The 27,844-nt window shown below is 43.0% G+C and overlaps 1 protein-coding gene across 1 annotated transcript in view; it reads right to left on the bottom strand.

The window, feature by feature from the left end:
* The window catches only part of TMEM131 (transmembrane protein 131), a 96,522-nt gene extending 76,428 nt beyond the window's left edge, over positions 1-20,094 (bottom strand). The window contains exons 1-2 of the mRNA XM_027446652.3: positions 19,833-20,094; positions 403-464 (exon numbers count right to left, since the gene is read on the bottom strand). Of these exons, the coding sequence (XP_027302453.1) occupies positions 403-464; positions 19,833-20,019 (249 nt within the window). The 5' untranslated portion in view covers positions 20,020-20,094. The remainder of the gene's footprint in view (positions 1-402; positions 465-19,832) is intronic.
* Positions 20,095-27,844: the final 7,750 nt, after the last annotated feature.

Here is a 27,844-nt window from a genome sequence, read left to right as displayed (position 1 = left end):
TAACATCTCCCAGTTCCTCTAGCTGCACTATCCAACTGAATCATGACTTTATATCAAGATGAACCTTAAACACAAGGAAATATCCAGCTTTCCAGGGGTTGTGGGTGGAATTAAAAATAAAAGGGAAACCTGAACAAGCTGACCAGACAAAACTTGTGGTAAGCTCCATCAGTTTCCTGACATGATAAGACCAGGAAATGAGAGCCTCTGGACACACCAGTGCATACTATTGAAAATAAACCTGGAAGGCCAAGATGTTTTTGGACTGGCTGAAGTTCCAGGTTTATCTGTCTTCAAAAAAAAAAAAAAAAAAAATGCTTACCCATGAGTTTCAAAAAAAAACAGCTATCAAAAAGGAGATGGTGAAACACTTAATTTAGATCATTTACTCTGAGTACATACCTGCAATAGGTCTCCTTCATCAAAACGTAGCATTTCTATTATGCCATCCGACTGGATGAAAGCTATAAAGAAAGACAAAAAAAGTAAGTTACTTAACAGAAAAAAACATATTGTTATTAACAATAATCACTTACAGTACCTTGTTTTTTTTAAATAAGATCAGAACCATTGAGATTGGAAAAGCCCTCCAAGATCATCTGCTCCAACCAGCCCCCTACGGCCAACATCACCCACCAAACCATGTCCCCAAGCACCACGTCCAACCTTTCCCTGAACACCCCCAGGGACAGTAACTCCACCACCTCCCTGGGCAACCCGTCCCAGTGCCTGACTGCTCCTTCTGAGCAGAAATGTCTCCTCATTGCCAACCTGAACCTCCCCTGGCGCAACTTGAGGCCATTCCCTCTAACTGACTACCCAAAATATGAATGCAGAGTTTAACACATCAGCAAAAACAAGCTTATGATATTATCTGAGAGCTCCAAGATGGTCAAATTAATAAGCAACACACTTCACTTTGAAGTTAAGCATTGTTGTGCTACGAGACTGATCTGTGAACAACTTCTTCTAGGTTCCCTGAAAAGATCAGCTATATGATGCCAATTCAGTATTTTGGCTGGTATGAACGACGGGGTACCTAAACAAATTCAATGCACTGAAGGCCATGCTGAATTCTGACACTTAGAAACGGCATTTCAGTTTCGTAATCCTTACATCTAAAAGGATTAACTGTACATCTGGAAAACCTTGTTCACACTGTTTCCTAATCCTTGAGAAAGCAACAACTCTCCCCATCTTGACAGTAACATAATAAAATTTGAAAGTTTAGAAATATTTTTTACCAAGAACTTCCACATGACTCAAGTCAATGGAAAGCTCATGCCTCGGTCACATATAGGATACACAAATTGAGCATTCCTCCTCCACTCACTTCCTCTAAATGTTTGGTTTAGTAATTGTTCTCAATTCCTCTGAAAAGGGAATGCTCAATTCCTCTCTGTAGGGAATGCTATTTTCTTTGAAAGACAAAGAAATAAGGGCATTGCCCTTCCTGTAAAATATAATAAGCTGTACAAGAATGAACATGGTTAGAGAAGAAAGCAGTTCAAAGAGATCCCAGTTTTACCCCTCAAAAGACTATGCCCCTCACATACAAATCACAAGTCTTTGAGATAAAATACAGTAACAACCTCAAGCCAGAAAAGTAAAATAAATAAATAAATAAAAAACCCTCCATATAAATAACTCATACTCTCTTCTACCATCCTTTTTCCTAACTGTCTTTAAAATTAATTTTGATGAAGTTTAGAGAGCGAGAACACACAGCTCTCTGCAAAGAGGCACAGCTTCAACAGAAGAAGCTGAAGGTTTCCAGTTCACAGAAGCACACTGTGTGCTTCCAGAAGATGTTACTGCAATCACAGCCCCCCAAAAAAGGGATTTGAATCTTCACCTCCCCCTTTAAAGTCAGTGTTCTAACAACTGCAATTACAAGGTCACCAACATTGCCACTTGTCTCTGATATTTTACAAGAAAAAACAAAATATGCATTGTTTTCAAATGCTACTTAACATATCCACGTTTGCACATCCCATTTCAGGTCCCTAGCTCCCCCTATACACTGATACACCCTCCTAGAAAGTACACGGCTCCTGAACCTTGATTTCATATGTTCAAAAGTAAAAGTTAACATCAACCAAAGATTGCTGCTGCCATCTCCAAGCCTCTTTTTATGCAAAACAAAAGCAAAAAAACAACGCCCCAAAACAACACAATGCATTTATTACACGTTATTTTTCAAGCTTCAGAGTTGTGAAGCTGAGTGAGGCCACGTTGAGGACGCAGCCCCAGCTCATGCCAAAGGGTGAAAATCATGGTAGAGGGAGAGGCGGGCTCTGGCTATGAAGGAATGCACTGCACACCAGGCATATAACAGTGGCATGAGCAGGACTAGTCATCATGTCAGCAGTAACTTACAATTTTGTGTATTTATCATTACCTTAATAACTTTCAAAACAAACAAAAGGCATCCTTAAGGTAAGAATTGGGGTATTTGTCAATCCTTTGTATTGAAGAACTATACAGAACACGGGGGGGGGGGGGGGGGGGAGAGAGGGAACACACACACCAGAACAAAACAGCATTTTAACAGCTGTTATAATATCAAGTCCTAGAGTTCATCAAGATCTGGGCTTTTAAAACTTAAATTACTGGAGCAGATCTGTCAGTTTAAAGTTTAATCTGAAAAACAAAGAACAAGAGGATTCTTGTACGTGCATTGCCGGTTGAATCAACATTTAAGTCACTGTTTATTTTTGTCTTTAAAACCACCCAAAAACCTACACAAGAATTGGAGCACAGGAAGAGTGAAGCTCTGACACATTATGTTTAAAACCAAAGTATGACAGTTGATCGGGATTTCACAGATAAGCCATGCCCATCCTCTGAGCAAAAAATCCAAGCTACGGATTAGCTGATACAGAGGGAAAATTCTCCACTTTTAACTTAGGGAGACATCCAGAACGAGCTGATGTTTTCTAACATACAACATGGAAAATAAGTTTAACAGCAACAGTTTCATAAAACAATATGAGTACCCCTTTCCTAATAGTGAACAGGAATTGTACCTCTGAGGTTGGGCTTGTTGGTATTCCTTTAGTTTTCTAGCTTTCAGCTCCAGAGGTGAGTAATACGCAGAATGTGACTGAGACATCAGGTGGGAAAAATAATAATTAGAAAACAGCTTTTTCTATTCACAATCTATCATCAATCAGTAAAATTCAAATAAGTTACTTCTTCATATGTACATTTTTACATCAAATTACAAATTCTTAATATTTTCTCTTAATATTTTCCATGAGGATTTTTTCCCCCTATTTTAAATACGACACGCTGTAGGTACTATACTTGAGCAGCTTGAATGCAGGCAGCCCTTCTGCAAACACTTTTCTCAGCCACTCCACTGTTATTTCACCTTCGGTATACCTCACGAACAAAGCAGCAGATGTTGCAGACCATTTTGAGCGGATGACACTGTTAAATAGAAGTGCCATTCATCACTGTATCATTTGAGAACTGTTTTCCTAGAGCAGGTGACGGTGCCAGGTGAAGTCAGAGGCACTGCAAAGCTTGGCTGCTGGCCATTTCACAGCAGTTGCTTCTGAAGACAGATCACGAAGCAGTTTCTGCGGTTATACCTTTTACTTTGTTTTAAGCTAACTTTCAAGCTTCTGTTGGTACTTTATCAGTGATTTCATCAGAGCAAGGAAACGACACGTGAATACCTTCACCTTCATGAGACAAAAGCTCGGTTTTGCAACCGACTCCAAACTCAGGCTGAAGCAACAAGTCACCTCATTCAAATGAGGCAAAAACAATTACATTTTAAAAAACCTCCACAGGTGAGTCAAAGGATCGCCCAAACCCCAGTACGAGCAGCTCTCGAACTGCCCGACATGGCCCACAGTGGGGACAAAGGCTTCTTCAGACATTTGCCTGAGTAGCAGCACGCTTCCTTCTGGGTACGTGCCCCTTCCAGAATTAGAAGCAGCTGCTCACCACTTGGACTGCAATACCTGAGCTAAACAAGTTTGCAAGGCAGTGGAAGCCCAAAAATAGCCTTTTCTGTCCCTTTATACAAAATATGTATGTCACCAGTGGAGAATAGGGTATTACCAACGCCAAAAGACTCTGCCAGCAATTAAGTGTGAGATCATCTGGGCACGCTGCATTAGGTGAACCATTCCCCACACTACAGAGGAAGAGGGCAGCTCCTACAGAGTCCTCGACAACCTCTCCTGGAAAAACTCCTTCCCAAAGTCTGTGCTGATATCACTGCGCCCCGTAATCAGCCTAATATCGTAGCCAGTCTCTAATACAAAGGCAAACATATCCTACTACTGTGGCAGAGTGAACTGCAGCATGGTAAGAACTGCTGACTGCGCCACTCCAGCCACCCCTGCCACATGCCTGGCAACTGCTAGCAGAGGGGCACAACATAACATTTGGGGTAGGAAGCATTTCAGCTGTCACGGCACGATCCGCCACGGCACAAATCAGCAGCCAAGAAGCCAAATTACGCATTAGGAAAATCATTTCTTCCTGACCCTCCAGGCAGCTGAAGCCCTGAAGCCTGATTAATAGTTATTAGTCAAACTTAAGTGTTATTAGCAGGTCCAGGGCCCAAAGAAAAAAAGGGATGAATATTCAAATCCATGTATTTCGAGGCCAGAAGAATCAGTCTCCTTTCCTCCTTGCCTGTGCCAGAGTATTCTCTAAAAGGTAGACACAGATCCCTCGAAACAGACAGCCTTTATCCTTTAAAGCACCCCAAGAAGCAAATTTAAGGGATTCAGGAGAATCCCTTACAGTATCTGTCACTCTCACTACTAGGACATGACATGATCGCAGGGTCAAGCTTTGCAGCTTCCAGCTTATGTATCCTGTTTTCTTCCTTTCAGACAGTAGGTTAGTATTGACAGAATAGATAAAATGAGCAACAGCAAATGCTAAAAATACTGTTTCATTTTCTGTTTCCAGTTTACAGCCCTTAAAATGTCAATTCTTTGCTTAAGTTCGCTTTCCTATGAAAAACCCATAAAAGATACCATAAAAAAGAGACTATGAACATCAGTCTTTCCACTTGCTCCAAACGTCCCTTTTTTTTTTTTACAGAGCCTTTATTAAGCCTTTTCAAACCCTTTAAAAGAAAAAAAAAAAAAGCAGAACAAAAACCCACTACCCACAGCTGTACTCCTCCTCCACCCCAAACCACAGTTTTCTTTAACAGAAAAGTGCTATGTAGTCGTTATTACCAGTAGATTTTACTGTTTACCCCTTTTCAACAATACCATAGCACCTGACGATGCATCAACACCTGAAGTAACAGAACTGGAAACATCGTCTAGGCCAAAACGGATCCTGAATTCACTTAATGTTCCTAAGTTTGTATAGCTAGCAGACATGTTTGGCTCAAATACACTCATATTTTAGTTGTCTCTGGTTCCAGCATTTTGTATTTCAGCTTAAAGTGAAAAAATTTTAGAGACCTATCAAGCACCACATAACAAAACCCTAAAATCCTGCACTTCTCCAAGGTAAGATGGAACTTAGTATCAAAATCCCGTTAGCCAACATCAATCTTTAGATATGCCTGCGATACATACAGCAGAATAAATTTGCATGTAATGCGAGACCACTGCATACAGCAAGACTCTCGGTGCGTGACGATAAAAAACATTCTCCATGGTTCATAGGTTATGAGGCCTACTTCTGACTGAGATCTGATTTTTAAGGTGGCATTGCACGGTTTTCTTTCATTTAGCCACTGACAACTACTTTGGTTCAATAGGAATGTATGTTCTGGTATATAAAAACACTATTCTGAAACATTAACTTAGTTCTGCAACGGCTACTCCAGACCAGCCTTCGTTTATTTTTACATTAAGCATCATTACCTATGCTCTTAGATGCTTGTAAGAAGTATTTTCTCCCTTAACTCTTATCTAAACCAATTTTCTAACTCTTTTATAAGCTGTATTTATAGATCCTGGTATCATCTACTCTGTGGATTTTCTCCAAATTCTGCAAATAGTGTCTTAACTTACTAAAATACGGCCAGGTTGATTATTTAAATCTCTCCTAATTTACAATAAGATTTTTTTTTTTTTTTATTAAAAAAAGAAGTCCAACTTCTAACCCCTAGTCTCAGTGACTAAGCTCACTTCAAGCGAAGTGTAACCACAGGAGCCAATTACAGTGTGCTAAATGCCATGCACTTCTGTCTACGTAATTGTAATTACAGCACTTGTATCACCACCAGTTAAACAGCACAACTGGAACTGGACAAGTTGGTTTTGAACCTTTGACTATGAATTAACTGCTTATGCACAACCACACAATTCCAATCATCCTGAGCAGTGGAAAACTGAGCAGCACATAAAGTACAGGCAGTTGGGTATATAATGATAAATAACATTATTATGAAAGAAAAGATCACATGGTAAAAATTAAATACCAGACCGATAAACAGCGTTGAGCTGTAATGCAGGTGACCATTTTTATTGGCTTCAAGAACATAAAGGTCTGGTGAGCCTCAAAAAACACACCTCAGTTCAGCATTCAACACTATAAAAGCTGTTTAAAAAAAAAACAAAGCCATCTCTCCAAGATGGGAGAGTCAGTGTTCTTATCAGAGAGTCAGTGTTCTTATCAGTCTGAGCATCTGCCTGCATCCTAACCACTGACAGTTCACTGGAAACGCGAAAGATCGTTCTCTTATGTGCCAGTGAACTGCAGGCAACCTGCTCATAGAGACTCCGCAGCCAGTGTGCTTCCTTTCCAGGACAGTCCTCTTGCAGTTCCACAGCCAATTCATTTGCTTCTTTTCCAGTGGTCCATAAGGAAGGGAAATGAATCTGTTTTCCAACAGACCTCAAGAAGAGCCATCACAGCCAAGGCTGTAAATACATGCAAAGCAGTAGAGATCATATACAAAAATAATTTAACTCCTTTTAAATAGAAATATATTCATTCTTTGTTACCATCCTTTAATAAAGCCAGCTTGCTAATTTTGTTTGTTTGTTTCTGTTGACATATTAGGCAGCTGAAGTAGGATTCCTAGATAATGCACTTTAATCATCATGTGTTGCTTTTTGGTTTTGTATTAACCTAAGTAAAAAAAGTAGGCTATTCACTAAGAACACCCCTTTGTACTATCAATTATAAACATTCGTTTTTATGACTTCAGATAACACACACTCCAATAAGTGCTTATGCACAAACCTACGCCCAAGTCCATACAAGCTAAACCAACAGAGACAGGAGATCACTTGCACTGCAACACCTGAGTGCATGGATCTCGATTCCACAAGAGTGGGGGGAGCAAACAGTTTGAATTTTATTGCACACAACAGCACAAATTTGAGTCTGTACACCCAACTAAATCTGCATGTAATGCTTTGCTAACTTGTTCATGTGTCTTTTCTGATTTCATTTATAAGACAAGCTGCAGGCTAGTTTTCTTCGTACAGCCAAGATCTTTCCTAGTAAAGCTGTCACACTGAATTCATCCACTCCTCTCTTTCCCACTTGTTAAGACTGATGCAGATTTTTACTAACTCAGTTATCAGTTCGGTTTTAAAAGCCAGCCACAAAACAGAAAGTGGCAACATAGTTCTGATTCATAATATAGGCCGCAGAAAGACAATGAAGGTACAGCTTTGATAAAGGAAGAAAGCGGTTCTCTGCCCTGAAGACAGCTCATGTACTTGACTCACCACACTTGTTTCATGTTTTAGAAGATGGTGCAACTGCTTCACGGTTTCTTTTAAGGACAGAACAGGAGCTTGTACTGTCTAGAGGTGTTGCATAATAGAAATATTCTTCCAAGAAAGCTATAGAAACATACGTAGGAAAAAAAAGCTGACTGAAGAACATACACTATACCTGTCTGATTTTATTTTTAAGAAAATGACTCTAGAAAGACAGAAAAATAGGATCACAGCGTACTTAAATACCCTTCTCAAACACTTATTCTGTACTCATCCCATACTTCCACCTTACAGAAAATGTTAATTCTCATCACCGAGAGCAATTTTTCTTTTAATCTTTTTCTGTAATGAGTTTAAAACATTACCTGCCATTGACCAAAACAGTCAGTTTCAGATGACAGCAATAAATATCATAAAACCCCATTTTTTTTAAAAAACCTCAAGTGCTACCTTAAAAGATGCTAGATGCTTTAAACTGCCTATTAAAAACATCTTCAAGTTGGTGTTTTACTTTTAAATATTTCAGTCTTTTCCCCAAAGACACTTAATTGCTGGCTCCAAAATACTCCTTAGTATGAAATAATATCCCATTCTGTTTTTTCCAATGAGGAATTTCATAGAAGGGCATTAGAACACTGGTTTTAAATAAATAAGTAGTAAATCTCTCATCTGAAAAAAATAAAAATTAGATCACATTATTTTAAACTAAAGAGAACAATACTTCAGATACTCATGGAAACTTCTCCCAAATCATTAAAAGGGAGAAAAGAATGTTACATAGAAACCCAACATCTGAAAATAACTTTTTTTTTCCTAGCTGTGGGCCATACAAATTGATCACGGCTTTTTATTCTTTCAAATGATGGTGATTTTACATGTTTTACAGCTTCAATATGCTAAATTAGATTATAACTCTACAAATTTGTTGTAACTGAGCTTGCGCAGGCACAAAATTAATTGTAACTAGCTTCAAAAACAAGATAATCTGGCCTGCAATGTAAAAGGGAAAAAATAACAATCCTCCAAACTGTCTGTAATCTTCATCACATTCTCTTAATTTAGTTCTCAGATTTTAGACAGAAATCTCTAACTGTGGCAGTAAGTTTTGCCACTCATCTAGCACTGCAAATTGATGTGGGCACAGAGGATTTGGCCCTACTGGAATTCTAACCTTCACAGCACATAAAAGCATTTAATATTTAGTTTACAACAAGTGACAGACAGTTTATAGCTTCTGCAGCCTCAGGAGAACAATGCATTAACTGACAATAATTGTTTATTCCTTACATTAACATCAGCCTGCCAAACTTGCACTCCTACGAAATTAAGCCACCGAGCAGACCTACAAAGCCCACTTACTCAAAAAATGGATTGTGCCATCGCAGCGCAAAGAGCTGCTTAAGAGATGCATCCAGGCTGATTAATGACCTTAATAAGCCTAGGTTTATTAAACAGAGATCAAGAACTGTTCTCTGTAGAAAAGAGGAAGGAGGATGGGATTTTCATAGTTTCCAAAAAACCAAAACCACAGAACAGGAAGACAGCACCACGCAGACACCTCCCAACATCTAAATGTTTGCCACCAGTGGGAATGCAATCAGAGAAAAGCTACAGCTATGCTCTGTGACTACTGATCAGCTTTTAGCTCCTACCTCTGAATCCTGAGGTGCTACAGAGGATGCTTTGCATCACTAACCTCAACCCATATAATTGTCCAGGAACAGTGGCCTAATGGGCAACACAGCTCTGCTCCCCTCTCCTGATGCCCTCCTCTTTTTTATTTATTTATTTGCATTTATTTATCAGGGTGCAAGTGATTGAATTCACAGAACCACCACTGAATTGGAAGACATTAATTTACCTTTTGCTGCATAAGACCTGCAACGTGTTTAGGACCAGGCTGCAACTGGAGAGAGCTATTAGGAGGGAGGAGTGCCATACCTCCACCCTCTCCGTGCTCATGTGGCAACTCTTACCCAAGTGTCCACTGGAAACAGCAATTAAGCCTGGAGGACAAGGAAAAGAGCAGCAAGATAACGCTTAATCAGCTACCATGCAAAGCTTATAAATACAGTGATCGAAGGTCAAGAAGAGGTAGAAGCAGCCCTGATGTTAAACCTCCCGTGCTAATGATGTGGCACTGACAGCAGCTATTGATTGCTCAGCACGGCAATTCTGTTCCCTTGCAGCGTGGAAGCGGAGCCACAGGAAACAGCTGGCTGCAGCGCCCGATAAAACCAGCAAAAAACTGGGTGGAGAAGAGCTGCAACAAGTTCTGAAAGGAGATAATAACACACAGACCGAGAAGAATGAAACAAAATAGAAGAATTGCAGTCTTTGGGTGGGGAAAAAAAAAAAAAGTCCCAAACTGTTACTAAGGAACATCTTGGAAGCAGTTACCCCTGGTAAGTAAATAAACAGCCTCCTCTGCTCAGAGCCTTTCAGAAACTTCTATGACGATCTGGGTCACCACCCCGTGTTACACAGACCACAATTTCACCCAGTATTTCCAACCCCCTAGGCTTAGCTGCATGACATTTTTTGAAGAGACATCCAACTCTACTTCGAAGACTGCAAATAGCTCCGAACTCCCCACATCTCTGAAGTGCCCCTTACCCAAGGTAATGGTTAATTATCTTCGCTCCAAAATACCTCTCTTGTTTCTCCTTTGATGTGTCTAGCACCAAGTCTCAACCTAAATATGCTTGATTAAATGGCCCTTCAGTATTACAAGTTTTCCCCTGGCATAGGTACTTTTAAGGCACAATTAAATTATGCTTTATCGTTCCAAATAAATAAATCACACTAAATCACATCTATTTCATTTTTAGTACCTTATTCTAAAGTCTCTTTCCCTTGAGAAATTCAGTTTAGGACTCACAGTACTCATCAAGTCCTGGAGCTCTGATAAAATTTTCCTTGATAACTGGAAATTTGTTTCAGTCTTTGCTCCATCCGATAATGATATTCGGTGGTACCAACTGGCAGAGCAACTCCCCCCGTGAAGATTCAATCTCTGTCAATGAGAACGACCTCTCCTTCAGCACCAGACATAACCAGGCTTCCCCCAAAACCAAGAAATTTATTCATCACTTCATTATTTTGGAAGATACAGTTTAGCCCAAGCAATTTGGGTAGGTCATGCCCTGGTTAAGCTACGTGAAAGGCAACCGACAAGCCCTGTGAAGATATAAAAGCAGCTGTATGATAATATGGAAGCTGCACACACCATCCTCCCTCCTGTATGACATTCAGGAACAATAACTTGTAGGGCAAGGAGAATCTTAGTGCTTCCCCCCACCTCTGACAAAATTAAGCAGCTGGAGAGTTGGGGGCAGAGGCATTCCTGACAATGGTTGCTCCTGGCACCCCTACACATCCCCCTGATGGCTCCCCAGCCCGCAGTGCCACGCAGATGTGAACACCAGAGCAAACACAGGAGGAGGCCAAGGATTCCCTTCAGGACCCAGCCCTCCATGTCCCCTGCTGTAGGAACAGAACTGGCAGACCTGGCAACGCTCAGTAACCAGACTGCTCGGGGTCTCCTCAGACACACAAGCTGCACGGATCATTTGTTAAGTATTGCTTTGATGTCTCTGGTATATTAACATCCCAAGCACAATCCAATTCATTGTCATATTACTAGCAGCTGGCAAAAATGGGAAACTAATGGCTATATTGTTCTTCACATGAAGGATGGGTTTTTACTGTTTTACTGTTGAAACAAAAATTTTAAAGAAAGAATTAAAATTCTACGATCAATTTCCTTCAGTGATGCATGTGGAAGTTTCTGGATCCAATTATAGCTCAGCTTCTATCTAAATTATATATGAATTACTTCCACCATAGCACTGATTTCATGAGCATGCAGGATTCTGCTGAATTACAAATATTTCCATCAGTTGTGATAAAGTTATGATGACTTCCACCTCAGTTTTTAAGGTTGTGATGGAGATCCAGACACATAGAGAGCATATGAGTTTGGAGTGGACCTTAAGATCATCTAGGTCAGCCTCCTGTTGAAAGCATGGTAAACACTGAATTTGGGCCACGTTGCTTAGGCTTTTGTTTAGGCTGGTCTTAAAAATCTTCAAGGACGGAGATTCCCCAAACTCCCCAAGGAATCTGCTTCAGTGTCTGACCATCCTTATAGTGAAAGATGTTCTCGTTATGCCAAGCCAGAACAGAGCATTGTAATGACCCTGATCCTTGCACACTGAGGCATCTGTCATCCACGTTAGAAATAACCTGAACAAGTCCATGCCTGTGTTGCAGTCTCAGGCTGGCCTCCAGGCTCATGCTGTGCATACCTGCTGGCTGCAGGGTAACCTCAGCCAGCTCCATGTAGCAGAGGCACCTGCAGCAGCCCCCACCTGATACAGGCAATTCTGCCACCTGGGTGGCCTCACCTTGATCTACAAGCACAACAAGAAGTTCGTGCATGAACATCCTTTGTTTGACAGTAGAGATTATGAACAGAGTCACAGCACAAATTATGAATAGAGCTGTTTTCGTGTAAGGAAGTCCTATAATAGCTCAAACAACCAAAACGGGATAACCCTTCCTATGAACAGGGGCTGCACAGTATGTTGCGTGTGAACTGGAGGCCTGATCAATGATGCACAATTTGGGCTTCCCAGCATCTGACGGGATATGAGATTACCTGTACTATCATCTCTTTATAGCATTAGCTCTGATTCAATGGTATTTTACAGAGACAATATGACTTTCTTACTCGACTCATCACACACCAGCACATCCTGGCACAAACCAACCCTTCCCTGTTTCGATTTACAACCACTGTCCCTCAGCCTCCTGCCAAGCATCTCAAGTCTGGCTCCCTTTTGCTGAGAATCACTATTTTAATATCAACAGGCTGCCTCTGGGTCCCTCCAAAGCCCCCCCACCACGTGCAGCTTCCAGTCCTTCAGCCTCTCTCTCTGCATGACCATGTGTCACCTTTGTGGCCTTCCAGCAGGTCGGGGGGAGCAAAATTGGATGCGATGTTTTAGATGTGGTCTACTAAATGCTGAGTAAAGGGGAACAATCTCTTTGTTCCAGCTACTGGCTATGCTCCCCTGGGATGCCAGGGTACATTGCTGACTTGTATGTAGCATTCCCAGCTTGTACCCCCTGCAAATGGTTATTCTGTCTCAGATGAAGGACTTTCCACTCCTCCTTGCTGGTATTTCCATAATGGTCCTGTCATCTTGTTTCTCCATCTGTTTAGGTCCCTTTGAAATGTAGCCCTGAGCACACTGACTGCACCCCAGACTCAGCACACTCCATCTGCAGCACAATGACAAAGATATAAAGTACGAGAGGTCCCAGAACAGAGCCAGGAGGAACTCCTAGTAGCCACTCTCCAAGGCAGAGCAAGCATTAACCACTGCAGGGAATAAGCCAAAACCAAACACCATACAGTTTATCAAGTTGCCTGGATGATTTTTACCATTATCTACAAGTTCTGCCCGTAATTATTTGGGGAATATTTTGGTGCAGATCACTGATTCAGTAATTAAGTCTTTTTTTTCTGTATTCCTGGATGATTTCATTTCTTTTTTCTTTTTTTTTTTTTTTTTTTTAAAACAAGCTTCAGATAACCAGCTTTTAAATCCACTTAACATATACATCAACATTTCAAATGGGAGACAAAAATCCCCTAGCGGAAGCAGCTACCATGAAAACCAGCCAATTTCTTTACTCAATTTCAGTATCTTCTATCATCTTTAGTCTGAGTCAGACTTCTCAGCCTACAGCTTACCTATTACAAAAAGAAAGGAATTTCATAAGCCATTCAGATCAGACTACGCTGAAGCCATCCAATTTCACACTGAGAAATAAACTACCTCGAGACGTTTCCAACACAGTATGCCTGTAAGGAAAGGAGAGAACCTTCAGCTTTTAAATGCTAACATGCCTTTTTTTCTTAAAACTTCCTCTTTGTCAACTTTGCTCAGCCATTTTTCTCTTCTCTACCACCCTCCTCTGCAATGACCCCTTCTACTTCATATCTGTGGACCTAAAAAGCAAGTCTGATGCACGGGGGGCACACAAGGAGGTTCAACAGACATAAGAGTGACAAATTATTTATATCAGAACCATGCTTGGCCATAACTTTGACCCCTATTCTCACTCTCTGAAGTGGTGATTTCATCTGTTTACCACCATCATTAGCTGTACTTCCTGACTCAAATGGCTTTAAAAACACTCAAACCAAGGTGTGGAGCTTCATTTTTGTTTTTTTGGTTTTGTTTGTAAGTTTGAATAACTTTTTAAAAGTCTGCCTGCACTCTGTTACACCAAATATGTACAGTCCAACCAAGATCTGGATGTTCAACTGAAAACACACCCAAATAAGCCTCAAGGCATCCTTGTGAAGACAGATTTGTTTTATGAAGAAAATCTAATGGATACATTGGTAAAATAACTTTAAAAACCCGTGCACGTTATATATAATACAGTCAGCTAAACAGGTCTTTGAACTAACATTTTTAGCTTCATACCGGACACAGACAGAAGTAACTGTTAGTTACATAGTTTCATTTCCTGTGTATCTCCTCACATTACATTTCATTCAGGTGTCCTTAAAACCAGCTCAATGACTATAAGAAAACTCAACCTGTTCTCAGACAGTTCTCTACTGCTACGCACGCCAGGCAATAGGAGAAAAGAGGTATTAAAAAGGCCTCCAAGACAGTCTCAGTGAGAAAAGTGGCAGCGCATTGCAATCCTTCAGCTCTTTATGACTTCCACTGCTGGAGGGAGAAAAGGCACCTGAATTTGTTCATGTAATATACCAGAGTACAAGTTACCCAAGCCAGTTTATCAGAAAATGTTGAATTTTTAAGCAGATACTGCATCACATCTTTGCTACAGTCAGTAGGTTTCTAATTATTCCATGCAGACATTTCAGAAAACAGAAATAACTTATATTTCTGCATTGCTATTTAAAATGTTACCAGCTGCCTCTGTACAAACCCATATCTGACACTTGTATTTATATCTAGAAAGATAAATACCTCCCCTTTAACTCTAATGGTCACCGATTCCTTTGGCTTCCTTGATCATGATTTTAATTTACAAGCCTTACAGAAGGGAAAAAGGGAAAATTGCGGCAGGAGTTACTGCTGCCAGATCTGGCCTTAACACCCAATGCAAGAAGGAAACGTGCATCCACCATCTCGGCATTTAGTCATCAAAAATGCTGAAATACCAACACTTTTTTTTACATGGAAAACAAATAGCTTTTCAAATAACTGTAGCTCAGGCTCTGATGTGGTGAGTACTGCAGATGAAGGGCACCAGCTGGGTCTGAGCCGAGCACCCAGCGTGCTCACCCCCTGCAGCCACCACACGGCGGGCTGGGTGTGAGCTCCAGAGGCCGCTGGCCAAAAGCAGGTCCAGTGAGAGCAGGCCCACCAAGGCACTGCACAGCCCAGCTCCCAGCACCACCACAAAGAGCACAGGGCTGCTTCAAAAAATGCCTTTTAAATGGGGAGAGAGGCAGGGCCCCCCTCACGGCCCTGTTACACCCGGGTGGGCTCCCGCTGTGGAGGCACCACAGCGCAGAGCAGCTCTGAGCAGAAGGGAGACCCATCTCCACCGCCTTTTACCCTTGCCAAACCCACAAACACAGCAACGAACCAAACTGGTTCTAGGTTGCTCTTCTGTCACAGGACTTTTACTGCTGGTTATGCATGAACCACAGCATCCGCCATTTACTGTCCAACTCCCAGTGGATTCACCAGCACGCAGCTTGAAGGCCTCTTCACACTTGTGAACTCGGTCAGTCACGCCGGGGAACCGTGGTACGCTTATCTTTAAGCAGAGCTGAAGCGGCTAGGTTGTGAAATAAAGTGATACGTAGCAAATGATTGAGCTGTACTGCAACCAGCTGCGATTTTAAAACACACAAATGTATCCAAATGACTCAACTCGTATTGCAACGCTGGCAATCAATCACAATTACAACCAAAAGCCTTGAATCAATCAGGGCCCGTAGACTTCCTCATCAATGCCCACAGACTTCTGCAAAGTTTGGAGGGACCTTATCACGTTGGGCACTGCCCAAGTACACAGTACATTTCCCCCTGCGAGTGAGGGAACCGCAGCCTGCCTCGCACAAACCATGTAGCTGGATGCTGCTAGGGGAGAAAGAGATGCAGAGGAGGGAGGAACAGCTACTTCAAGATTACACACAAGGTCACGGAAAATACGGGGCCTGAGCTTCCTGTCCGCTGCGTTACAGTATTTGCTTACACTTAATTTCACCCAAAGATCCTATGAATGAGTTTGAGACCTTCCAGTGCCAGCACGTGGTCACTACTTATCACACACAAAGCAAAGATACAGCGCCAGCCTGACGAGCTCTCCCAAAGTTAAGCTGCAAAAACACAGCGAGACAGCATGGACAACTTTTGTTCTCACGGAGCTTTCCTCACACCGTACATGATTTTATTTCGCGTGCTACTTCAGCTTCTACAGTGTTTTCAGGTTGACTGAGGTCATTCTTTCTGGATCACAATTTCATTTATGTCAGGGTCAAAACATTAGCATTAAGATCGATGGTAGGATGCTTTACATTAGTTCTAACAGCAGGATAAAGAGAAACAAGCAGAGTACGTGAAGAGGTTTTTTAATGTTATTTTAAGCACATAAGCTGTCTCCCACATCACCTTCTTGCATTAGATTACTTTTGATACTCATATGAAGTATCCTGGGTTACCATTTCAGATATAAGCAAAAAGAGCTACCTGCCCCAATTCAGACACAACAACAAAAGCAGAACCACCCCAGTGGCCCAGTGCACCGTCCTAACAACAGGAACACCCTTCAAGCTCCTCCATCATTATTTTAGCAATCATTTACACTCAGTCACCTTAGTTTCATAGATATTAGTACAAAATATACCAAGCTTTAAAAGACAGAACATTCATCATTTTCACTGTTTTAGCTGGTTTCAAAACTTAGATGTGTAAGTAGAAGTTTTTCCCAGATTCAGCACTATGATTTGAATTCAAAAATTACAGCTAGGGATTGAACCTAGCCTAAATATCCATCTTGTATCACATTTGTGAACAACCTGTAGGGTAGGTAACAGAACTATCAGAATAGTTTAAAAGGGCTTTCAGTCAGCTCTCCAAACAAAAAGCAGCAAAATTCTCAAAAGCAACTTTTGTATAATATGAAGATTTTTTTTTTTAGGAAGTTACGCACTGAATAGGAACAAAGGCACAAGCACAAAACAATTCCCAGGTTTTAAAGCATGCTCATGGCAGACATTTGTCTTCAAAACAAAATTCTGACCCTGGGCTTATGGCATTACTACAGCCTCCTTCAACCTGAAGCCCAGAAGGATACTTTGACACCCCCTCAAAAAAACAACAACTAAAACAAAAACCACACGCTCATATATAAAAACTGAAAGTTGTCCTCAATCCAAGTGGCAACACAGTATATGGTAATTACACCAGGAAGGGATGAGTCTACAAAAAACCTGAAAATCATATGTATTTGCAAAAGAAACTCTTAAGTTATATTTTCGCTCCTCCCAGATGGCAGGCAGCTCTGAGATTGAAAGCACCACTTTCTTCCTGTCATGTCATTCTTCTGCTACAGGTTCACAGATTTCCCAAGTGACAGAACCAAAACAAAAAAAATGTAACAACTTTCTTCTCAGTCTTACTCATTCCTCAGTAATACCGGGTCACTGAGGACCCAGATAGACAAAGCAAAAAAGAAGTCGCACATCCGTATTTAGTCTGAAATTGATGCTTATATTTTTTGGTCAGTCTACATACAGTTTTCTCTGCTCTCATGTTTTTTTCATGTACTTTCAACGAGCTCTATTTCCCTAACACAGAGCGAGCATACAGCAACACCACTTTTTCCTCACGAGTTTGATTTACAGCTTGTATACACAAAGGATTTGAGTTTTGCTTTCTGCTGCTAGACAAATGGCAAAGCTGTTTATTTTCCATTTTTACTCCCAAACTCTAACTAGGACTGGGGACCAGAAGCAGTCACGTCAATCTGAAATACGCCAGCATCATTATTCTTCTTACTTGTCACAGCTCCACAAAGAACTGCTTGCTGCTCTTACTCCAAAGGCACATGAAGCAAGCATTACTCTTCTGTGCATCGGCTCTGTCCTTCCCCCAGCTTCTCCTCATACACATGCACAGTAGAAGAAAGCGTTCTCCTCCTTCATTTTTCACTCTGTTTTTGTGATATTCTGCTTTATTTTTCTCTCAGGTCTGTCATCCACCTGAGCGCCTACTCTTTTTTTTTTTTTTCCCCCCTCCCTGCAGCATCTTCTCTGGAATTGTACTGCACCGAGCCTTCCTACAGTCACCTTCACCTGAGCGCTGCAGAAATAGGACGGGAGCAAGAACACACAGCCTCGGTTCCACCTCCTCTCCACAGTTTCCTTCCTGCAGCTGTAGTGAAACACATACGTCCACGTTTGCGGGATGGAAAGGATATTCCTATTTTCTTACTTCCTGTTTTTTTTTTTTTTTTTTTTTTTTTTTAAACAGTGTCTTACTATGTTTAACTTGACACAACGTAGTAGAAGCTGAGGTGCCAAACAACAGAGGCAGAAATGCCCTCCCCTCCCTTCCTCCGAACTACCACTTCATCTCGAGCTCCTACCTACTGTCCAAACTGGTCCTTCCTCTTCTGAGCTCAATCACTGCCCCTCGCAGAATGGCACTTAGATTGCAGTTAAGATCAGTGGGACTGGATCTCACAAGCCATCATCTGAAGAGCCTTACTTTAAAAATCCACTGCTTCTTGTTTTTGTTTTATTTTGTTGTTATCTTCTTTCCAGGGCTACACACGTGCATTGTACTCAAGAAAACATTGGAGACAACGTTTTTAAACGTATGATCCACAAATGCAGGCCATCAAAGAACTGTTCTAAAGAATCCATGAAAGATGCATTTAAAAAACAGCAGAAACTCAGTGAAGTTTCTGATGAAACACCCAATGAAGACTTATTTGTAAGCTTAAACATACTACTTGGAGTCTGCACACAAGGAATACATTTTAAAAAACGAGCTGTATTAACACAAGGAAATGGGATCAGTACAAAATCTTCCATTTTCATGAAGGGCTTCAAGCATATCTTTTGAAACCCTGTGAGCCAAAAACTGCCTTCGTGTATCCAGGAACACCAAGGAAGTCCACAGAGAAACAGCAGTCTCTCTTCCACAAATCAACAAAGCCATGCAAGGAAGTCCGTAGAGAAACAGCAGTACCTCCTCCACAAACCAACAAAGCCATGCCACGGCTCTAGCTGTCCCAACTTCCAGGGCATGAATCAATCCCACGACACTGGCATATGACATCTCCGACAGATCTCGTATACTCACGTAAGCTATTACACGTGAAGGAATGCCATCAAAATCAGAGTTAAAAACACACATTTCCGAGGCACCTGCATTTGAGCTATTCTAGGAGCATGAGACGCTACAGACTGAACCGAGAGACTTGCATGTTTTTGTTGCTATAATACCGAGGCTTTTTTACGCTGTTTTCTACACGTTGAATTCTCTGAAAACGATGAAACGGAGTGGACAATGCGAGCCAAAACTGACCGCTTTTAAGACTGACATCATTGCATTTGCAGAAAAGGGTGTCAATGAGGAATTCCTTGCACCGAGACGTCCTTTAGGGAAGGGAAGGGTTCCGTATCTGTGCCTGTGCTGGTACCTGCACTGTTAGGCTCCCCGTGGCTCACTCCAGAGGCACTGTTAGGACAATCTTTGCCATCCCCTACCCCGTGCCCTTCCAGCTCTGCCTCCTCACCCCCTCCAAGCCCTCTCTCAGTGCAGCAGCTCGCAGGCAGCGCGATCCCTGCCTCCCCCCATCCGCGGGGCTGGCCGGGCCGGGGGGCTGCCTGCCTTTTTTCCCTCTTCACCCCCCTCCCTTTCCTTTCCCCTTCCCCTTCTTCCCCTTTCCCCCGGCCGCCCGCTCGCCCTGGCTCGCTCCCCGCTGGCCGCCTGCCGCCGGCCCTTTTTTGTCCTCCCCTCGCCGCGTTTAAAGGGCAGCCTCCACAGCAGCAGGGCGCAGGAGGCAGAGCCCAGCAAACAACGGCCCCAACGGCCCCGACAGACGGCTGAGGAGGATGAGGAAGGGCAGAGGGGCGCTCACCTTCCTTCTCGGCCTGGGCCGCGTGGAGCAGCACGGCCAGGGCGAGGCGCAGCGCGGCGCCCCACCACGACGCCGCCGCCGCCGCCAGCCGGGTGCTGCCGTGACGAGGCGGGGAGCGGGAGCCGGGCACGGGCACCGCCGCCGCCTCCTCCTCAGCCTCCATCCCCGGGGCCGCCGCCGCCGCCATCGCGCTGCCGCCGCCGGCCGCGGGTCCGCCGCCTCTCCCACGGGCCGCGGCGCGCGCGCGGAGGAGCTCGCGGAGGGGGGGCGGGGCCTGGGGGCGGGCACCGGGGAGGGAACGGGCGGGGGGGAGGGAACGGGAACGGGGCGGGGAGAGGGAGGAGGGAGCGGGCGCCATTTTGGGTGAGGGCAAGGCGCCTCCTTCCCTTACTCATAGGCCCACAGAAGACCCTTCTCATACACATATACACACGTATTTTCCCTTTTAACACGACTTTACACTTCCTTTAATATTACTCTCCACGAAAACCCATCTCTTCATTATTCTCCCCTCGAAGCCTCACGGCTCGCTCTCATTATTACCCCCCCCTCCCCCCAAACCGTGTCGACGGCTCTCCTGCCCGCTCTCAAGATGGCGGCGGCGGAGCGCCCGTGTGGAGGCAGGGGGCTGCCCGCTGAGGGCGTTCCTGCATGGCGGCCGCCGCCTGTGAGCCCCCTCCCGTTCCCCCCGTGCCCCTGTGGCGGCAGCCCTACGGGGATGGAGGGCACTGGGGGCCCTCCCTGCAAGGAAACAGCTTCCTAGTAGCATGGCATCAGCATTAAAACCCTAAGCAAGGGGGCTGTTGCACACCTCGCGTGGGGTGTGAGGCGTGGCGTGATGCCAGCCGTGTGTAGGGGAAAGGCAGGAGTCCCCCTCCAGCCATTTTAGCAATGTGTGGCCTTTCTGCCTTCACAAGACATGGGATGGAAAGTGCGGTTGGAGGGCATGTGCCTTATTACAAGTACAGGTTGCACATCCGTCAGATGAGGTGGTTTGGGGAGCTTTGCACCAGTGGTGAAAGGATCCCCAGGTGTCCGCTTTCCAAGGGTGGCAGGGATGCTGCTAAAGCCATCTCGGACGAAGTGTCAGAGGGAAAGGGCTGTGGTACAAATGGTCTGTGTTCATTGATGAACTGCCTTAGGGTTTTAGAGTAAAATGCTGCGTGCACCAGTGCTCTCCAGTCATTCATTTCCGTACAAGGTCAGCATCCCATACGGGGTCTGAAGTTCTTGAACATGTGGTCGTGTTTTAGCTGCCACAGCAGCGTAATAGATTTGGATAGCGTAGTAGATCCAGAGTCTCAAAGGAACTGACTGATGCACAGACTAAAAAAAAACAGTGAGTAACATTTATTATGGCTCTTACACAATCATACTATACGCTGTTCTTTATTGTCAAGAACACCCCAAAGAGACATTGAAATCCTGTATATCATTGATTTCTTGGACTATGGCCACAGCATCAAGTAGGTTTATTCTTGAAAATGGAAAATCAGTAACACTGGGTTGAAGGCTTCCGCAACAACAGTGACCATTTCCAGAAGACATGTTGTATGAGAAATCAAATTAAAGGCCTCTATGTAAATATTCAAGCTGCATAATTTTTTGACCACTGCACTGAAAAAGCATGTATGTGAATGAGTGACTTGGGATCATGAATCCCCGTTAACGTTTCTCAGAACCACCCAAACCACAGTGAATATGAAGTCAGATCAATGCTGTGAGCAGAAGCCCACATGTTGACATCTGTGGGGAATAGGTATGTACATCAAAGAGCACAAATTAAGGACTCAGAAAGACAAACAGCAGTTAGTGCTGCTTCTTTATCCCAGTGGATGTTGCATGATCTTGATTTTACCTTCTTAACTAGTCTTCTACTGTACACACATCACTTTTCTGGGAAAAGAAGTCAGCTTTTTTTTCTGTTTATTCTATTTTAAATCTGATGTTGCACAACTGAGCAACCAGGCTTTCTCACTGTAATTCATGCTGCAGTGCATTCCACAACTAAAATGAATGGGAACTCTAATGAAACTAAGATGTAAGGATGGCAAAATCTGCCTCAGAGTAAAAATGGAAATACCAGCTGTGTTATTAAAAAAAAAAAAAAAAAGGCTATGAAATAAAATGAGATAACAATTTATGCGAGTGCTACCATTATGGTATATATGAATCTTAAACCTTACAGCATAAAAATACATCCAGTTTTTAATTGTTCTGTACACAGAATGTCTTTCTCCAAGGATATTATTAGATGTGTAGAAAACAAATAGCTCACAGTACATATTCTCCCTTTCATCTTTGTCCAGAACTCCCACTGTTTTCAGTCAAGAGTTCTGTGAAGGAAAAAACAATACAATATGGTTCAATGTCTGTAAATGATAAAGCAAAAGGCCTTCTGTTAATTTATTTCTGAATTAATCTGGGTTATATTATTTCATACATGTTTGAGGCTCTTCAAGTTGCTTGGTTTATGCATGCAGGGCATATGAATATTAATATTTGGATATTGCAGTATTACTTGAGCCTATTGAAGGGTTTTTAAAAATACACAGTTCTTCTACTAAAAGAAATAAATTATGATGGGACATAGAACATAGTTCTTATGGAAATATAATTCCACAGATGAACAGAAACTGTGTGTGTACTGAGGCACTGAAGTTCAACAACTGATTAGTCATATGAAGGAACACCCACTTCTACTGGAGAACGTCAGAAATACTTTGAAATGGGCAGTCATGACTCTGTAGTTATTCTCAGCTTTGTTAGCATGATTTTTAAAAAATGTTAAATGGAACACAAGAACGTACAGTCAGTCTGCCTTCAGTGTTGGCTACCTTCAGTGGAAAGTTGTGTTCTTAAAGACTGCAATATTTACTGACCTATGGTAGTTTAAAATATTTCTCCTCTGCATACCCAAGTGTCAGTTTCCAACTGTCATGGAAGTTACCTACACTGATAGTTTAAACTCTTTTTCTAGGCAAGGAACAACCAGAACTGCTGAAATACATATGTGTGGTTTTCATCCTGACATCTTTGCAATGGAGGCAAAAGCTTCTCAGAGAGTGGTGGAGCAGTTAGTTAGAAGCCATAGCCTTGTCAGCTGCTGGTATTCCTTAGGGGTTGTCTGTCAGACTCCTAAAACTGTAAATGGATGTTTGGACCACCTCAGAGGGTTAGCTCTTCTGTGAAACACTGATCAAATCCAGTTGATGTTGCACTGTTCATGGGACCCCTTTCACAGGTGCAGCAGGGAGCCAGTAACTCTCAGTAGGAATTGTAAACTCCTAAACTGGCATGGAGATTTCTGTCATCAATATACCCCAGTTTACCTTCACTTTGCTTTTAACAGATGTTGAAAATGGTTTAAAATATGCCAAGAAAAGAAAGAAATGGGGAGAGAGTAAGCTGTTGAACCATCCAGTCAATTTCCTGCCAGTGGAGACATACTTCTGGTAGATCATTTGGAAATATATTTCAAGTTCATTTTAAAATGATTTAACTCAAAGAATTCCTACCACTTCCTCAGAAAAAAAAATAAATAATAATAATAATTGCACAACCCCTGGCTCTTCATTGCCAACAAGGCTTTCTGATATTCAGTCTTTACCCACCCTCTTTTCCTTTACTCCTACTTGTTCCCATATATATAAACCCAAGTTTTTTCTCCCCATCCTTAAGGTTTACATTACTTAAGCATTTGCCAGCTGGAGACATGCTTCCGTCTACCTCTGCTTTAAGATGTATTTAATACTAGATGTATTTAGCTCTTTTAACCTTTTTGTATAGCACAGCTCTTCCGGATAATTCTTGCTGCTGTTCCTTGAATTGCCTCATTTGCCTTGGCGTTATGATGGATTGCACAGAAACGCTGCACATACCAGCACTGAGTCTGCTAGGGAAAAGTTGTCCTTTCAGAAATGTTTCAATAAACTTGAGCTGCTCAAATGAGTTTGCATCACTTCGGCATCTTGCATCACTTGGCTATATTTTTGAGCTAGTACCAGGCACCCCGCAGCTGGGTTTACTGCTCTGGGAATCTGTGGGTTGTCTTTTACTTGCCGATACTTTGCAGCTCTGGGTACTCAGCGGGACCTGTGAGCTAAAGGCAAACCCTGCAACCAAGGATGAGCGGCTCAGGGCTCCCTCCTGCTTCATTATCCATGGCAGCTGCAAGTCATTGAAGGACTTTGTTTCCAGCATTTTATTTATGGCATTGCGAAACTGGTGCCTTGAAGAAAACAGAGGAGATATGATATACTGGAGTTTTAATATTCAAGTTTGTCTACAAGATTTATTTGCAGTGAACCCTTGTTCCTTTTTTCTTCATTCCATTATTCTCTAGATAAACAGTGGTAAACTTGCTTCTTTTTTATTCTTTGTTTGATTTTAATTTTCTGTTCAATTTATCATTCATATGACCATGCACCTAATTTAGAATCCAAAATATCACATCATTTTTGTGAACCTACTGAGAGAAAAAAAACCTTTCTTTCTTTAAGTATTTTAGATTTTACGAACTAAATGCATTGATCCAGAAAAGACTTCCTCAAAGAAGAGGGTGAACAACTTCTGGTTGTTCTTGGTATTTATGACAGCTGCTTGTGCTGTGAGAGCTTCCCTTCAGCTTTGTCATGATAAAGACCGCCACACTGTGTGATTTGGGCCTACCAGTTTCCTTTAACGAAGTAAATTAGATGGTATTTTAAGGGCAATAGTAGTAGCTGTGGTAGCTCTATGGTGAAATGTGATGTGAACTGTTGCTGTGGATATGACACTTTGGAGGGAAGGAAGAGACCTCGACAGGCGTGAGAGGTGGGCCTGTGTGAACTTCATGAAGTTCACCAAGGCCCAGTGCAAGGTCTTGCACCTGGTATGGAGCAATCCAAAACACCAGTACTGTCTGAGTGATGAGTGGATAGAGGGCAGCCCTGTGGAGAAGGATTTGAGGGTACTGGTGGATGAAAACTCAATATGAGCTGGCAATTGTGTGCTTGCAGCCCAGAAAGCCTACTGAGTCCTGGGCTCCATCAAAAGAAGCGTGGCCAGCATGGTCAAAGGAGGTGATTCTCCTCCTCTGCTCTGCTCTCATGAAACCCCACATGGAGCCCTGCATTCAGCTCTGGGGGCCCCAGCATAAGGATATGGACCTGTTGGAGATGGTCCAGAGGAGAGCCACAGGGATGATCAAAGGGCTGGAGCACCTCTCCTACAAAGACAGGCTGAGAGAGCTGGGGTTGTTCAGCTTGGAGAAGAAAAGGTTCCAGGGAGACCTTACAGTGGCCTTCCAGTACCTAAAGGAGACCTACAGGAGAGATGGGGAGAGACTCTTTGTCAGGGACTGGTAGGACAAGGGGTAGTGGCTTTAAGCTAAAAGAAGGTAGATTATAATTAGATATTAGAAAGAAATTCTTTACTGTGAGGGTGGTGAGGCGCTGGCACAGGCTGCCCAGAGAAGCTGTGGATGCCCCATCCCTGGAGGTGTTCAACGCCAGGTTGGATGGGCTTTGGGCAACCTGGTCTAGTGAGTGGCATCCCTGCCCATGGCAGGGAGGGGTGGAACTGGATGATCTTTAAGGCCCTTTCCAACCCAAACCACTCTGTGATTCTGTGATTCTACACATATCTTTTTGTTGCATGCAATGGGCATTAACCTTGTTCATTTGACCACAGCTTTGTTTCCGTGGTGCTGAATCTGTGTCATGCAATTGCCATAGCACAGCCCATCTCTTATGTTGTGATGCCTGCACCAGAGAGACTTGGTTCATCTGATCTGGGGTGACCCATGGCATATAAGTTTGATATGTAAAAGGTGAAGACACTGAGAGGAGCCTGGCTAGAAGTAGGTATTGCACAGCTGTACTGCAGTGACATGAGCTGAAAGTGCTGAGCGACTGCATGGATCACTGATATTTGACCTAACTTGTTGTCAATGTCCTCATGCCCTACTCATCCCATGTGGTGGTGTGCTATGGGGACATAGTGAACCTGGGAGATACAGCACAAAGGGTTCGGTCCTGCCATGAAGTCCAACACAGCAGAAGACTTCAACACCAGTTTAGTTCTGTGCTTAAGAGGAGTGTCAGTGAAGGGGACTGTTCCCATTTGACCATGTCTTTGTTGAATATCTTACTGGTATGCTCCCAGCTTTCCAGTTTCAGTCCCCAAGGGTGCAGCGACACAGCCCACTTGGGCTGCCAGCACAGTTGTATTGCCTCCGCAACGCTTGGCAACCTGGCAAATTTTCTTTTCTGGTGGCGTAGCTGATAGGTGTTCTGTTGTCACGGCAAGGTATGTGATATTTATTCCTCCCATATGCTCCACCGATACAGCAAGGCTGGAACTTTGTAGCACGCAACTCCTCTCAAGACTGGCCTGGTTCTTTGCTGACCTGCAGAGAAGAAATTGAGGGTTGCTGATGTGTTATCATAGTGTGGTACCCACAGAATGATCCTAGATGGGTGCTACATGTGCTCAATTCTGTTAAATTTTCTGCTGAAAGAGGAGGTATTGAGTGCAAAACCACTCTTGCATGCAGAAGCAGTCTATTGATGCAAAAGAAGGAGAGAGCAAAGAGGAAGAAATAGAAAAGGAATAGTCCTGATCTGAGTGTGACCAAGCAAATACCCTGTTCAGCCCAAAGATACATAGATGACATTCTTAAATTCCTAATGCTTTTCTGAGTGTTGAAACTTCATTATAAACCTGTTCTCCATGCAGGTTCAGAAGCCCAGCTAAAGACACCTCCATCTGAAGTTCGTGGGCTGGGTTTATTCAGTCCCAGACTAGCTGCCAATGCACGTAGAGCCCAGATATCCCTATCAGATGTCCCTAGCAGGACGTTTTTTTTAGATGCTGTTGATTTCAGTTCATCAGGTGAACAAAGCAATACATGAAGCGTGCAGAGAGGGCATACATCAGGGGCAGTGTCACCTATGGATTCTGGTTACCGTCTGGGCCCCTCATCCTCAGAGAAGAAGACAAAAGTCAGAGACATCTGTGCATGGAGATGAACTTGCAGGATGAGGCAGGGTGAAATTGTGATGGTAGGATTTGATTAAATGACCTTAAAACTCAAAAGCAGGTCTGTCTGTTTGTTTCTGCCTTGTGTGCTTGTGACATCTCTTCTCAGCTTTTTAAAATCTCTCTTCTGGACAAGCTTGAAGAGTTTGATGATTACCTCCTCTTTGCCCTTCAGACGGCTCTAGATATTTTCTCCATCTAAGCTGCGTCATATGCTACATATGAAGACTGAGTAGGAGGATGTCTGGATTTTCCTGTCCTTTCAGGTAGCCTGTTATAATTCAAAGTGGCATTATGGGTATACACTTTGGGTGTGCACTTCTTCTTTTTTGGTCTTCTGCTGTCTCTTTCATTTCTCTTTCTGGGTTGGATTGTATAAATGATGGTTCTTCACTATTGGCTGACTTCCCCTTTGCTGCTGTGGGTAAAGATCTCTTTCAGTTCTGCAAGTTAAAATAGAAAAAAAAAAAAGAAGAGAGAGAGAGAGAAAGAACAAAATCTGGGGTAGGCTCTCATGATGCAGCTTTGTAGCTTTGAACAGGCTTTCCCTGGTATTTTATTGCTATGGACTGGTGGACATCACTGTAACACGTCTCCAAGCTCATCCTCTCCCATGCTGGGGAATAAAGGCTCCCAAGGAGCAGCATGGCAATATTTATGGACAAGAGTTAGCCCCAAGGTCTGTAGACTGCAGTAGTGACATCATTTGAGGCTAGCTTTGCCTTATTTGTCACCTCCCCATATTATTTTTAAATATGCTGTGCTGTCCTTTTTATGCTGTAGGCTCTGGGGGAAAGAGAGGGGTCTGCAGAGCTGAGGGAGGGAGCTCACGAGTGTCATCTCCTCCCCTTCACCCTTCAGAGGAGGTCTGCCAGTGCAGACAAAAGAGCAGTGGCATCAGCTGGGCTGGACAGGAGTAACGCAGCTCCTGCAAGAGGCTGCATTTACAGCGTGAGCTGTCTATGAGCAGGTTGTAGCAGGTGCTTTGG

Source organism: Anas platyrhynchos, chromosome 1, assembly GCF_047663525.1.
Source record: "Anas platyrhynchos isolate ZD024472 breed Pekin duck chromosome 1, IASCAAS_PekinDuck_T2T, whole genome shotgun sequence".
Taxonomy (NCBI): domain Eukaryota; kingdom Metazoa; phylum Chordata; class Aves; order Anseriformes; family Anatidae; genus Anas; species Anas platyrhynchos.
This window is presented reverse-complemented; position numbering and strand designations above follow the sequence as displayed.